We start from the raw sequence: 12412 nt of genomic DNA, 5'->3' as shown, positions 1-12412 counted from the left end.
ACATATTTCTATATAAATAACCCAAAGAAAGATTAGTATTAGTTGTTTTTTGTTTTGTTTTTTTTATACTGCAGGTTCTTATTAGTCATCAATTTTATACACATTAGTGTATACATGTCAATCCCAATCGCCCAATTCAGCACACCACCAACCCCACCCCACTGCGGTTTTCCCCCCTTTGTGTCCATAGGTTTGTTCTCTACATCTGTGTCTCAACTTCTGCCCTGCAAACTGGTTCATCTGTACCATTTTTCTAGGTTCTACATACATGTGTTAATATACGATATTTGTTTTTCTCTTTCTGGCTTACTTCATTCTGTATGACAGTCTCTAGATCCATCCACGTCTCAACAAATGACTCTATTTCGTTCCTTTTAATGGCTGAGTAACAGTCCATTGTATACATGTACCACATCTTCTTTATCCATTTGGCTGTTGATGGGCATTTAGGTTGCTTCCATGACCTGGCTATTGTAAATAGTGCTGCAATGAACATTGGGGTGCATGTGTCTTTTTGAATTATGGTTTTCTCTGGGTATATGCCCAGTAGTGGGATTGCTGGATCATATGGTAATTCTATTTTTAGATTTTTAAGGAACCTCCATACTGTTCTCCATAGTGGCTGTATCAATTTACATTCCCACCAACAGTGCAAGAGGGTTCCCTTTTCTCCACACCCTCTCTAGCATTTGTTGTTTGTAGATTTTCTGATGATGCCCATTCTAACTGGTGTGAGGTGATACCTCATTGTAGTTTTCATTTGCGTTTCTTAAATAATTAGTGATGTTGAGCAGCTTTTCATGTGCTTTTTGGCCATCTATATGTCTTCTTTGCAGAAATGTCTGTTTAGGTTTTCTGCCCATTTTTGGATAGGGTTGTTTGTTTCTTTAATATTGAGCTGCATGAGCTGTTTATATATTTTGGAGATTAATCCTTTGTCCATTGATTCGTTTGCAAATATTTTCTCCCATTATGAGGGTTGTCTTTTCATCTTGTTTATGGTTTCCTATGCTGTGCAAAAGCTTTTAAGTTTCATTAGGTCCCACTTGTTTTTTTTTTTTTTTTTTTTGCAGTACACAGGCCTCTCACTGTTGTGGCTTCTCCTGTTGCGGAGCACAGGCTCCAGACGCACAGGCTCAGCAGCCATGGCTCACGGGCCCAGCTGCTCCGCGGCATGTGGGATCTTCCTGGACCGGGGCATGAACCCGTGTCCCCTGCCTCGGCAGGCAAACTCTCAACCACTGAGCCACCAGGGAAGCCCCCACCACTTGTTTATTTTTGTTTTTATTTCCATTACTCTAGGAGGTGGATCAAAAAGATTTATGATCAAAAATCATAAATCAAAAAGATTTATGTCAGAGTGTTCTTCCTATGTTTTCCTCTAAGAGTTTTATACCGTCCGGTCTTATATTTAGGTCTTTAATCCATTTTGGGTTTATTTTTGTGTATGGTGTTAGGGAGTGTTCTCATTTCATTCTTTTACATGTAGCTGTCCAGTTTTCCCAACACCATTTATTGAAGAGACTGTCTTTTCTCCATTGTATATCTTTGCCTCCTTTGTCATAGATTAGTTGACCATAGGTGCATGGGTTTATCTCTGGGCTTTCTTTCTTGTTCCATTGATCTATGTTTCTGTTTGTGTGCCAGTACCATATTGTCTTGATTACTGTAGCTTTGTAGCATAGTCTGAAGTCAGGGAGTCTGATTCCTCCAGCTCCATTTATTTCCCTCAAGACAGCCTTGACTATTCAGGGTCTTTTGTGTCTTGATACAAATTTTAAGATGATTTGTTCTAGTTCCGTAAAAAATTCCATTGGTAATTTGATAAGGATTGCATTGAATCTATAGATTGCTTTGGGTAGTATAGTCATTTTTACAGTATTGACCCTTCCAATCCAAGAACATGGTATATCTCTCCATCTGTTGGTATCATCTTTAATTTCTTTCATCAGTGTCATAGTTTTCTGCATACAGGCCTTTTGTCTCCCTAGGCAGGTTTATTCCTAGGTATTTTATTCTTTTTGTTGCAATGGTAAATGGGAGTGTTTCCTTAATTTCTCTTTCAAATTTTTCATCATTAGTGTATAGGAATGCAAGAGATTTCTGTGCATTAATTTTGTGCATTGATTTCTGTGCATTAATTTTGCAACTTTACCAAATTAATTGATTAGCTCTAGTAGTTTTCTGGTGGCATTTTTAGGATTCTCTATGTATAGTATCATGTCATCTGCAAACAGTGACAGTTTTACTTCTTCTTTTCCAATTTGTATTCCTTTCATTTCTTTTTCTTCTCTGATTGTCATGGCTAGGACTTCCAAAACTATGTTGAATAATAGTGGTGAGAGTGGACATCCTTGTCTTGTTCCTGATCTTAGAGGAAATGCTTTCTGTTTTTCACCATTGAGAATGATGTTTGCTGTGGCTTTGTCATATATGGCCTCTATTATGTTGAGGTAGTTTCCCTCTATGCCCACTTTCTGGAGAGTTTTTATCATAAATGGGTGTTGAATTTTGTCAAAAGCTTTTTCTGCATCTATTGAAATGATCATATGGTTTTTATTCTTCAATTTGTTAATATGGTGTATCACATAGATTGATTTGTGTATATTGAAGAATCCTTGCATCCCTGGGATAAATCCCACTTGATCATGGTGTATGATCCTTTTAATGTGTTGTTGGATTCTGTTTGGTAGTATTTTGTTGAGGATTTTTGCATCCATATTCATCAGTGATATTCGTCTGTAATTTTTTTTTTTTGTAGTATCTTTGTATTTGGTATCAGGGTGATGGTGGCCTCATAGAATGAGTTTGGGAGTGTTCCTTCCTCTGCAATTTTTTGGAAGAGTTTGAGAAGGATGGGTGTTAGCTCTTCTCTAAATCTCTGATAGAATTCACCTGTGAAGGCATCTGATCCTGGACTTTTGTTTGATGGAAGATTTTTAATCACAGTTTCAATTTCATTACTTGTGATTGGTCTGTTCATATTTTCTATTTCTTCCTGCTTCAGTCTTGGAAGGTTATACCTCTCTAAGAATTTGTCCATTTCTTCCAGGTTGTCCATTTTGTTGGCATAGAGTTGCTTGCCGTAGTCTCTTAGGGTGCTCTGTATCTCTGCAATGTCTGTTGTAACTTCTCCTTTTTCATTTCTATTTTTATTGATTTCAGTCCTCTCCCTCTTTTTCTTGATGAGTCTGGCTAATGATTTACAAATATTTTTTATCTTCTCAAAGAACCAGCTTTTAATTTTATTGATCTTTGCTATGGCTTTTTTGTTTCTATTTCATTTATTTCTGCTCTGATCTTTATGATTTCTCTCCTTCTGCTAACTTTGGGTTTTGTTTGTTCTTCTTTCTGTAGTTCCTTTATGTGTAAGGTGAGATTGTTTATTTGAGATTTTTCTTGTTTCTTGAGGTAGGCTTGTATAGCTATAAACTTCTCTCTTAGAACTGAGTTTTCTGCATCCCATCGGTTTTGGATCATCGTGTTTTCATTGTAATTTGTCTCTATGTATTTTTTTATTTAATCTTTGATTTCTTCTGTGATCTCTTGGTTATTTAGTAATGTATTGTTTAGCATCCATGTGTTTGTGTTTTTTATTTTTATTTCCCTGTAATTCATTTCTAATCTCATAGCATTGTGGTCAGAAAAGATGCTTGATATGATTTCAGTTTTCTTAAATTTACCGAGGCTTCATTTGTCACCCAAGATGTGATCTATCCTGGAGAGTCTTCCATGCGCACTTGAGAAGAAAGTGTAATCTGCTGTTTTTGGATGGAATGTCCTATAAATATCAATTAAATATCTATTGTGTTATTTAAAGCTTGTGTTTCCTTATTTATTTTCATTTTGAATGATCTGTCCATTGGTCTAAGTGGGGTGTTAAAGTCCCCCCAATATTATTGTGTTACTGTCGATTTCCTCTTTTATAGCTATTAACAGTTGCCTTATGTGTTGATGTGCTCCTATGTTGTGTGCATATATATTTATAATTGTTATATCTTCTTCTTGGATTGATCCATTGATCATTATATAGTGTCTTTCCTTGTCTCTTGTAACATTCTTTATTTTAAAGTCTATTTTATATGATATGTTTATTGCTACTCCAGCTTCCTTTTGATTTCCATTTGCATGGAATATCTTTTTCCATCCCCTCACTTTCAGTCTGTATGTGTCCCTAGATCTGAAGTGGGTCTCTTGTAGACAGCATATATATGGGTGCTGTTTTTGTATCCATTCCGCAAGCCTGTGTCTTTTGGTTGGAGCATTTAATCCATTCACGTTTAAGGTAATTATTGATATGTATGTTCCTATGACCATTTTCTTAATTGTTTTAGGCTTGGTTTTGTAGGTCCTTTTTTTCTCTTGTGTTTCCCACTTAGAGAAGTTCCTTTAGCATTTGTTGTAGAGCTAATTTTGTGGTGCTGAATTCTCTTAGTTTTTGCTTGTCTGTAAAGCTTTTGATTTCTCCATCGAATCTGAATGAGATCCTTCCTGGGTAGAGTAATCTTGGTTGTAAGTTCTTCCCTTTCATCTCTTTAAGTATATCATGCCACTCCCTTCTGGTTTGTATAGTTTCTGCTGAGAAATCAGCTGTTAACCTTATGGCAGTTCCCTTGTATATTATTTGTCATTTTTCCCTTGCTGCTTTAAATAATTTTTCTTTGTCTTTAATTTTTGCCAGTTTGATTACTATGTGTGTCAAGGTGTTTCTCCTTGGGTTTATCCTGTATGGGACTCTCTGCACTTCCTGGACTTGGGTGGCTATTTCCTTTCCCTTGTTAGGGATGTTTTCTTCTATAATCTCTTCAAATATTTTCTCGGGTACTTTCTCTCTCTCTTCTCCTTCTGTAACCCCTATAATGCGAATGTTGTTGTGTTCATTGTTGTCCCAGAGGTCGCTTAGGGTGTCTTCATTTCTTTTCATTCTTTTTTCTTTATTCTGTTCTCCATCAGTGAATTTCACCATTCTGTCTTCCAGGTCACTTATCCGTTCTTCTGCCTCCATTATTTTGCTATTGATTCCTTCTAGTGTAGTTTTCATTTCAGTTATTGTATTGTTCACCTCTGTTTGTTCTTTAATTTTTCTAGATCTTTGTTAAACATTTCTTGCATCTTCTCAATCTGTGCCTCCATTCTTTTTCCGAGGTCCTGGATCATCTTCACTATCTTTATTCTGATTTCTTTTTCTGGAAGGTTGCCTATCTCCACTTCATTTAGTTGTTTTTCTGGGGTTTTATCTTGTTCCTTCATCTGGTACATAGCCCTCTTCCTTTTCATGTTGTCTATCTTTCTGTGAATGTGGTTTTTGTTCCACAGGCTGCAGGATTGTAGTTCTTCTTGCTTCTGCTATCTGCCCTCTGGTGGATGAGGCTATCTAAGAGGCTTGTGCAAGCTTCCTGATCAGAGGGCCTAGTGGTGGGTAGAGCTGGCTGTTGCTCTGGTGGGCAGAGCTCAGTAAAACTTTAATCCACTTGTCTGCTGATGGGTGGGGCTGGGTTCCCTCCCTGTTAGTTCTTTGGCCTGAGGTGACCCAACACTGGAGCCTACCTGGGCTCTTTGGTCGGGCTAATGGTGGACTCTGGGAGGTCTCATCCCAAGGAGTCCTTCCCAGAACTTCTGCTGTCAGTGTCCTTGTCCCTGCGGTGTGCCACAGCCACCCCTCTCTTCTGCAGGAGACCCTCCAACACTAGCTGGTAGGTCTGGTTCTGTCTCCTATGGGGTCACTGCTCCTTCCCCTAGCTCCCAGTGCACAGACTACTTTGTGTGTGCCCTCCACGAGTAGAGTCTCTGTTTCTCCCAGTCTCCTGTCAAAGTCCTGCAATGAAATCCCGCTAACCTTCAAAGTCTGATTCTCTAGGAATTCCTCCTCCCCCAGGTTGGGAAGCCTGACATGGCACTCAGAACCTTCACTCCAATGGGTGGACTTCTGTGGTATAAGTGTTCTCCATTTTGTGAGTCACCCACCCAGCAGTTATGGGATATGATTTTACTGTGATTGCGCCCCTCCTACTGTCTCATTGTGGCTTCTGCTTTGTCTTTAGAGATCATGTTTCTCAATGGAAATCATGTAAAAAATAATTTGTGACCTGTTAAATATCTTTGCATTTAATAAAAATGACGAAGAACTGCATGACCTAAGTAACAAAAATATTGACTCAAGTCATGATAAAACCTTTTCTGCACAAGAGTTAATTTTATCATCCTCAATCCTTCTTAGTGACTGGTTTGATTTCCAAATCTACTGAAGAACAATCAATTCCCTTCTCAAACTCACTTCTAGCTGAGTTTTTAAGGTCTTATTTATCTGAGAAGGATTAACTCTTGCTCCAACTTAAAGCTCATCTGATTCTTCTCCCAAGCTCTCCTGTCTGTTCAACAAATGTTTGTTAAATGTCTGCTGCATGTCAGCCACTGTACAGGGATGCCTAGTAGCAAGGTTACCAAAGTCCTTCTCTCACAGAGCTAACAGACTACAGGGCAGGAAGGAGATATTAAATCAATAAAACCAAAAAAGGACTTTGTGGTTATAATATGTTGTCTACATTTGTTTAGTACTTCAGTGTTTTCAGCACACATAATTTTATTTGCTCTTCAAAGCATACCTCTGATGTAGGAGCAATATTCTGGTCGTTTTATAGATAAGGAAACAGAAATGGGAACAAAGGATTTGCCAGAGGCCACTCCAATAGTAAGTGACCCATGTAGGATTAAAAGGGATCACGCCCCCTCCATAAATAAATTCAACAGCCTCTCCTTTTCTGGGCTCCTGAAGATGTTCAGCTTCCCTATCTGTCATAACATTCACTTATCTGAACATTCATCTCCCTCTCTCTTCCTTCTTTTTGTTTTCCAAATAATCAGTTTTGTTTTAGAGTCTTGGAAGAAAAAGTAAAGCAGTCCCTTGAGTTGTTTTATCACAGATGTCATCAGCCCAGCATCACCCAGTTAGATCCACCAGACATAAGCAGGGATCACTGTGGGCCATGCAAGTTCACCTTCTCATATCACACAGGAAATAGATGGGATTCCTCAGAAGGGAGCCTCTCTTCCATGCTTCTGTGGCAAGCATATTTGCCAAATAATTTTCCAGTGCTCATCTGAGGTGGGTTCTTGTGTTGTGTGTACATGTGTACACAACCACTGGCAAGTTAGGGGTGACCAAAAGTAAGGTATGTCCTGCATTTTGTTATCATCACTGACTAGAGAGATATTTAAATACAGCAGGTCCAGATCAGAAGAATTCCTCTCCTTACTTGGTTAAAGTTCCCAAAACAAAGGTACAACATTGGGCAGTGGGAACAGAGAGTACAGAACATAGAGGGAAATAGCGTACTTAGTAGTTTCACGTTTCTCGTTCATTTGTTGAAATAGCTTGCAATCCTTTGTGAAACTGCACCTCATCCATCCATTTATCAAGGACGGTAATATCAGTAGAGTCTCTTGGCCAATCTGAGCACGAAAGTAGAATAGTGTATGATTCTGTGTCAGCGGAATCAGTGTGCAAGGGGACATATTTCCTTTCACTGTGGAGAGGCTTTTTGCTTGGGGTGCATATAAATCCATTTTGTTTCAGCGCTCTGGAACTCAGTGAAAATGCCCAAGCAAGCTTCTTGGTGGAGGATTGCATTGGAATATGTTCTCATGCTAGAAAATTTAATTGATTCCTTAAATATACTTACTATCTTTCAGTTCACATCTTTTTTTCTTTTTTTTAATGTGAAGAAATAACCAAATGACAAGAGTGAAAAAAGTGTGGTATGTGTTCTCATGAGCCTTGTGAGTCTTATGGTGAATGAAAGACAATCCTGTTCCTCTGGGGTTCCCAACATGGGTTTCCAGGCAGTGCTGAGAAAAGGGAGGCCTTCAGAGAAATGCAGGACTGGTTTGAGTTTCTGGTCTGCGTGGGGAAATTTGCTTGTCTTTGGTTAGTCTAGGTTTCTTCTTCTATAAGATGGGAATCATACTACCTGCCTAACCATGCTGTTATGTTTAAATCGGTCATAAAGTGCCCAATCAATTTCCTCTCAAAGGTAGACTAAAGCGGGAGAGGAGCTATATTTAAACACAAGTTAGAAAGAAGTACACCATACAGCAAAAAAACTATAACATAAAATATGATGACATAACCGAAAAACCAAATGTCTGTCAGAGCAATAAAAGTCAATGGACAAAACTCATCTGTTAAAGGGATAAGACAGTAGGATTGAATTGCAAAGTATTACCTAACACTTAACTGTATGTTGTTGTTAAAAGACAAAATGAATTTAAAAAGTGATTTAGTAAAGTTGAAAATAAAAGGATGGGCAATATCATACTAGGCATATGTAAGCAATCAGAAAGCAAGGATCACAGCCTTAATGCCAGACAATGCTGGAATTACGGCGTTCAGTGGGAAAAGGAAGGCAATCTGCAGTGACAAAGAAGGCAATCCACATAACGATCTAATTACTACAATTATTTATGCACCAAAGGATATAGCGTTAATACTCGTAAAACCTATATGAAGTACAAAGAGAAATGGAGAGTGCTTCAATAAGAGATTTTCCTTTCTCTTGGTTCATGACAGAGACAGTGGGGGACAACAAATAAGGCTAGGAAGAGTATTAAATCATACAAATAATGAGTTTGGTAATATATATAAACAGAAATTACCCTTTTAAAAAAATGACCTTGGGGCCTTCAAAAATTTGATCCCAACAAAATTGTTAGTAAATTAAAAAATTAAAAGCTATACTGCAATAAATAATCTGTTATCTAACTCAGATAGAATTTAAAACCTTGAAAATAGGGAAGCCAAAATTCTGCTCCCTAGAAATGTAAGAACTCTCTCTTAAATAATTCCTGGGCTAAAGTGAAAATTAAAACAAAAATTATGGCATATCAGATGTGATGTATGTGCATGTCATACAATGCCGCAACAAGACCAGTTGCATTGCGTGTGTGTACGTGTGAGTGTGTGTATGCGCTCACTTGTGCACGTACCACATAAGTAGCTGCTTCCCTTGTTTGATCTCTTCAGAGAAGATGTAGGGATGACTCAGAAACTTCTGAAATACCAAGGTTTAATATGAAGAGGATGCTGATTCATTCCTCCTTTATCTAAAGAATCAGAATAGTGCCTTAAATAAACTGTCATTATTGTCATCTAAGGAGGAAAGTGTGTAAACTTGCTAACAAGTGGGTGTTTTCAAAGTTAAGCTCACTTACTTGGAGGAAACTGAAACCTAGAGGTGATCTAATGTATCTATCTCAGCTCATCACACTGGGGCATCACAGCTGCTCCTTGAGCACAGGGTGGGCTGGGGAGGCAGCTCACTTCCTTCTCTGTTGTGCTCTCCTCTTCAGGTCAGTTTGTTCAGGGGAGTTGGTCTACCCCACCAAGGGCCACAGGGCACAGAGAATAAAATGCCCTTAAAATAGCAAGCCCAAGGAATGAGTTCTGAGTAACAAAATCTTAGTCTGAAACATATTCTTCAATTGAGTCATTTTTCTGACTTACGTTTGTTTTTCATAGACTCCCCTATCAACTCTCGGCATAGCACTGAAATTCCATAACTATTCAATAACCAAGAAGAGTTTGAAAGGCTGTGACCACGGATGGTGGGAAATTAATGAGCACATGTAAGTGGTTTCCATATGTGAAGAATCTAATGAAAAGCCTCACCCAGGAGTTCAAAGCCTTGGATTCCTTTCCCCCAGAGAGTCTGCACTTTACTACTTACAGACAGAGGAACTGAGGACTACAGGAGTTAAATAACTTGCTCAAAGTCACTCAGCTCATAAGAGATTAACCCAGGATTCAAATCCTTATGGCTCCCAAGTCCCTGTTTCCATCACTGCTCTGTACTGCTGGGCTATGGATGTACACGCTCCATACTTTACAAAAATAATTGGCAGAAAAACCATTGCAGCCATGGAGGAAAATAGTAAATAGAAGTCCTGATGATTACAAAAGCTAGAAACCATTAGCCAATTCTGTGCAGTAGGAGAAAGAAGCTGAGAGAAATTTAGGCACCTGGGCTTCCCGAACTGATCTAGAAGGTCCTTACTCTCTCCCTTAATTCATCCTTTAGCTGTTGTTATTGTTTACTTGCTTCTAAAGTTATAATAGGTCTTGTATTAAAAAAAAAATACAGGATGCCCTGTCTTTGCCAAATAGCTTCTCAGTTTACTTTAAGGAAACTTGTGAAGTTAGCCTGAGGGACTTGTCTGCTAATTCTTTGCTCACAGCTATTCCGTGAATGAAACTTTCCCTTTCTAAATGATTTTCCTGAACAACCTTCTTTGATTTCATTTAGACTCTTAGATGACTTGCTAAATAGTCATTGATCCTAGAATCAATGACTTGGAATAGAATCTCCCTGATTTAATGGTTTTCTTGGATCCATTATGAACATGTGGCTTGTACTCCTTTTGGGAGTATTTTTGAACCAAGGGTCTATTAAGTAGGAGGCAGAAGACCTAGGTTCAAATTGCAGCCTTGCTGTTTAGTAGCTACATTAACTAGGACAAATTATTTAATCACTTTGTCAGTCTGTAAAATGAGGTAATGAGGTGGGGTTTTTCGGTAAGAATTCAATGAAATGATGCTTACCACACACCAGGACGTCTTAGCTATGACTAATATGATTAATAGGATTGCTAAGGAAATGACATTGGATGCATAAATACTATGGAATGTGCCCCAAGGCTTTAAAGATACTGCATTTTGGTATTTAATTAGCGGTCCAGAAAACAAATCTTTACAAATCTACTGTAAGCTTGTATGCTTAAAATAAAGCAGTGCTTTGAAAATGAGATGCTTTTTCCCCCAAGTAGCAACCCCTGCCACCCATGATGTATTGCTGCCAAAATATGAATAGTTTCCTTCTGCAAATACCAGGAAAGCTCTCTGCCCTAAATACTTTCCCTGAAGGACCAGCTCTTCATTTTGTCTTGTGGGTTGGCTGAAATTCTATCAGATTCTTTTGATACTAGTTGTACCCATGGGATTTAAAATGCCAGCCCTTCCCATTATCCGTCCTTTTCATTAGAAAGGCTCTGACTGAACTAATTCCTGGCACCTTGCTGCTAAGGTTAGCCTAAAGGCTTTGGGTCTGTCATGGAGAAGGGAGAAAAAGTAATGCTGAGACCAGGAAGCCTAGTGATCTTGAATTCAGAGAACATAGGGGTGGAGTATGAGTGCTCAGGGCAACTAGAATGCAGTATACAAACCTGAAGAAATGGACAGCCTTCCTAAGCTTTTGTCCAGCAAAGTTCCGGAGGGCAAGGCTATTGGTGCGTTAGAAAGTGCTAGGGTTTAGTATCTGGTGAACTGGGTCCTAATGCTGCCTCTGCTTACTAGCTATTTGAACTTTAACAAATTACTTCACCTCTTTATGTCTCAGTTTTCTTAGCTGTCACGTGTCTGCCCACGTAAACTAACACTTGCTGGGTTTCTCCAATCTCTCGCTTTATTTTACTTTCATTTCATAAACCACCACTATGCCCCATTACATACTGTCCCCCTGTAAACTCCAGCCCAAGCATGGTTTCATGCTTGACCCCTTTCCTCTTAACTCCTCTTTAATGTTGAAGTGAGGCTAATCTTTGCAAGAAAACTCTAGTAAATATTAATGGAGAATTCCAATAAAAACTATGAGATACAGATAACAATCATCATGATTTTAGAATGCAGGCTTCTGATCCCAAGATGACCAACTAGAGTAGACTCTGGCCCCAAGAGCTTGACTAGGCTTTCATGCACCTCTCAGATGCTGGCTTCCGCTTAGCCAGGTGGCCACCTGCAGCTGCTGTCTCTTCCTCGTATCCCAGGAGCTGGTTTATCCGCCGATCAGCTCCTGAACTTCAGCCAATTGCAAAAGATTCGTCCTGAAATATACGTGAATGCTTTGAACTGTAAGATGATAGGTTATCCCCGTGCTCTTCACACTGAATGCCAACATCTGATCCATGAAATGTGTGGTTCCCAAATGCTTTGGGGACCTGGAGTGATGGGCGTTAACAGATTCCAGTGGAGGACGTCCCCCTTCAAGCCTAGTGTCTACTGTTTCCCTTTGAGAAACAATAGACACCTGGGAAAGTCTTGCTCACACAAGGCAGAATCCTAACTCACCATGGGCCCCAGTGTAATCGTACTTCATGTTCCACTAACGGCAGTGCTCATGCAAGGATTACTAATAGGAGGGACATTTTCTCCTAGGTGATGCAAAGCAAAACCACGGTAGGGGAATATTGCAGATAGACATCACTATTTTGAAATTTTGCCAAGGACAAGCCCTGAAGTGCATATCAGAGTTCAATTTAGGTTGAAAGATTGTTGTCTTTTGCTTTAAGTGTTGCTGGAATTCTCTGCATGTTTTCAACCTGAGTTCATGGGTTCCACTCTGCCCCGCAGAGAGGTTTGTGGCCA

The 12412-nt window shown here is 39.1% G+C and overlaps 1 protein-coding gene across 2 annotated transcripts in view; it reads left to right on the top strand.

Annotated features, from left to right (window-relative positions):
• TMPRSS7 (transmembrane serine protease 7) overlaps positions 1–12412 on the top strand; it is a 50134-nt gene that overhangs the window by 23410 nt on the left and 14312 nt on the right. For both annotated transcript variants that reach the window (XM_060149347.1, XM_060149348.1), the window contains one exon: positions 9515–9621. In XM_060149347.1, the coding sequence (XP_060005330.1) occupies positions 9515–9621 (107 nt within the window). The remainder of the gene's footprint in view (positions 1–9514; positions 9622–12412) is intronic.

This window comes from Lagenorhynchus albirostris, chromosome 5, assembly GCF_949774975.1.
Source record: "Lagenorhynchus albirostris chromosome 5, mLagAlb1.1, whole genome shotgun sequence".
Taxonomy (NCBI): Eukaryota; Metazoa; Chordata; class Mammalia; order Artiodactyla; family Delphinidae; genus Lagenorhynchus; species Lagenorhynchus albirostris.
This window is presented reverse-complemented; position numbering and strand designations above follow the sequence as displayed.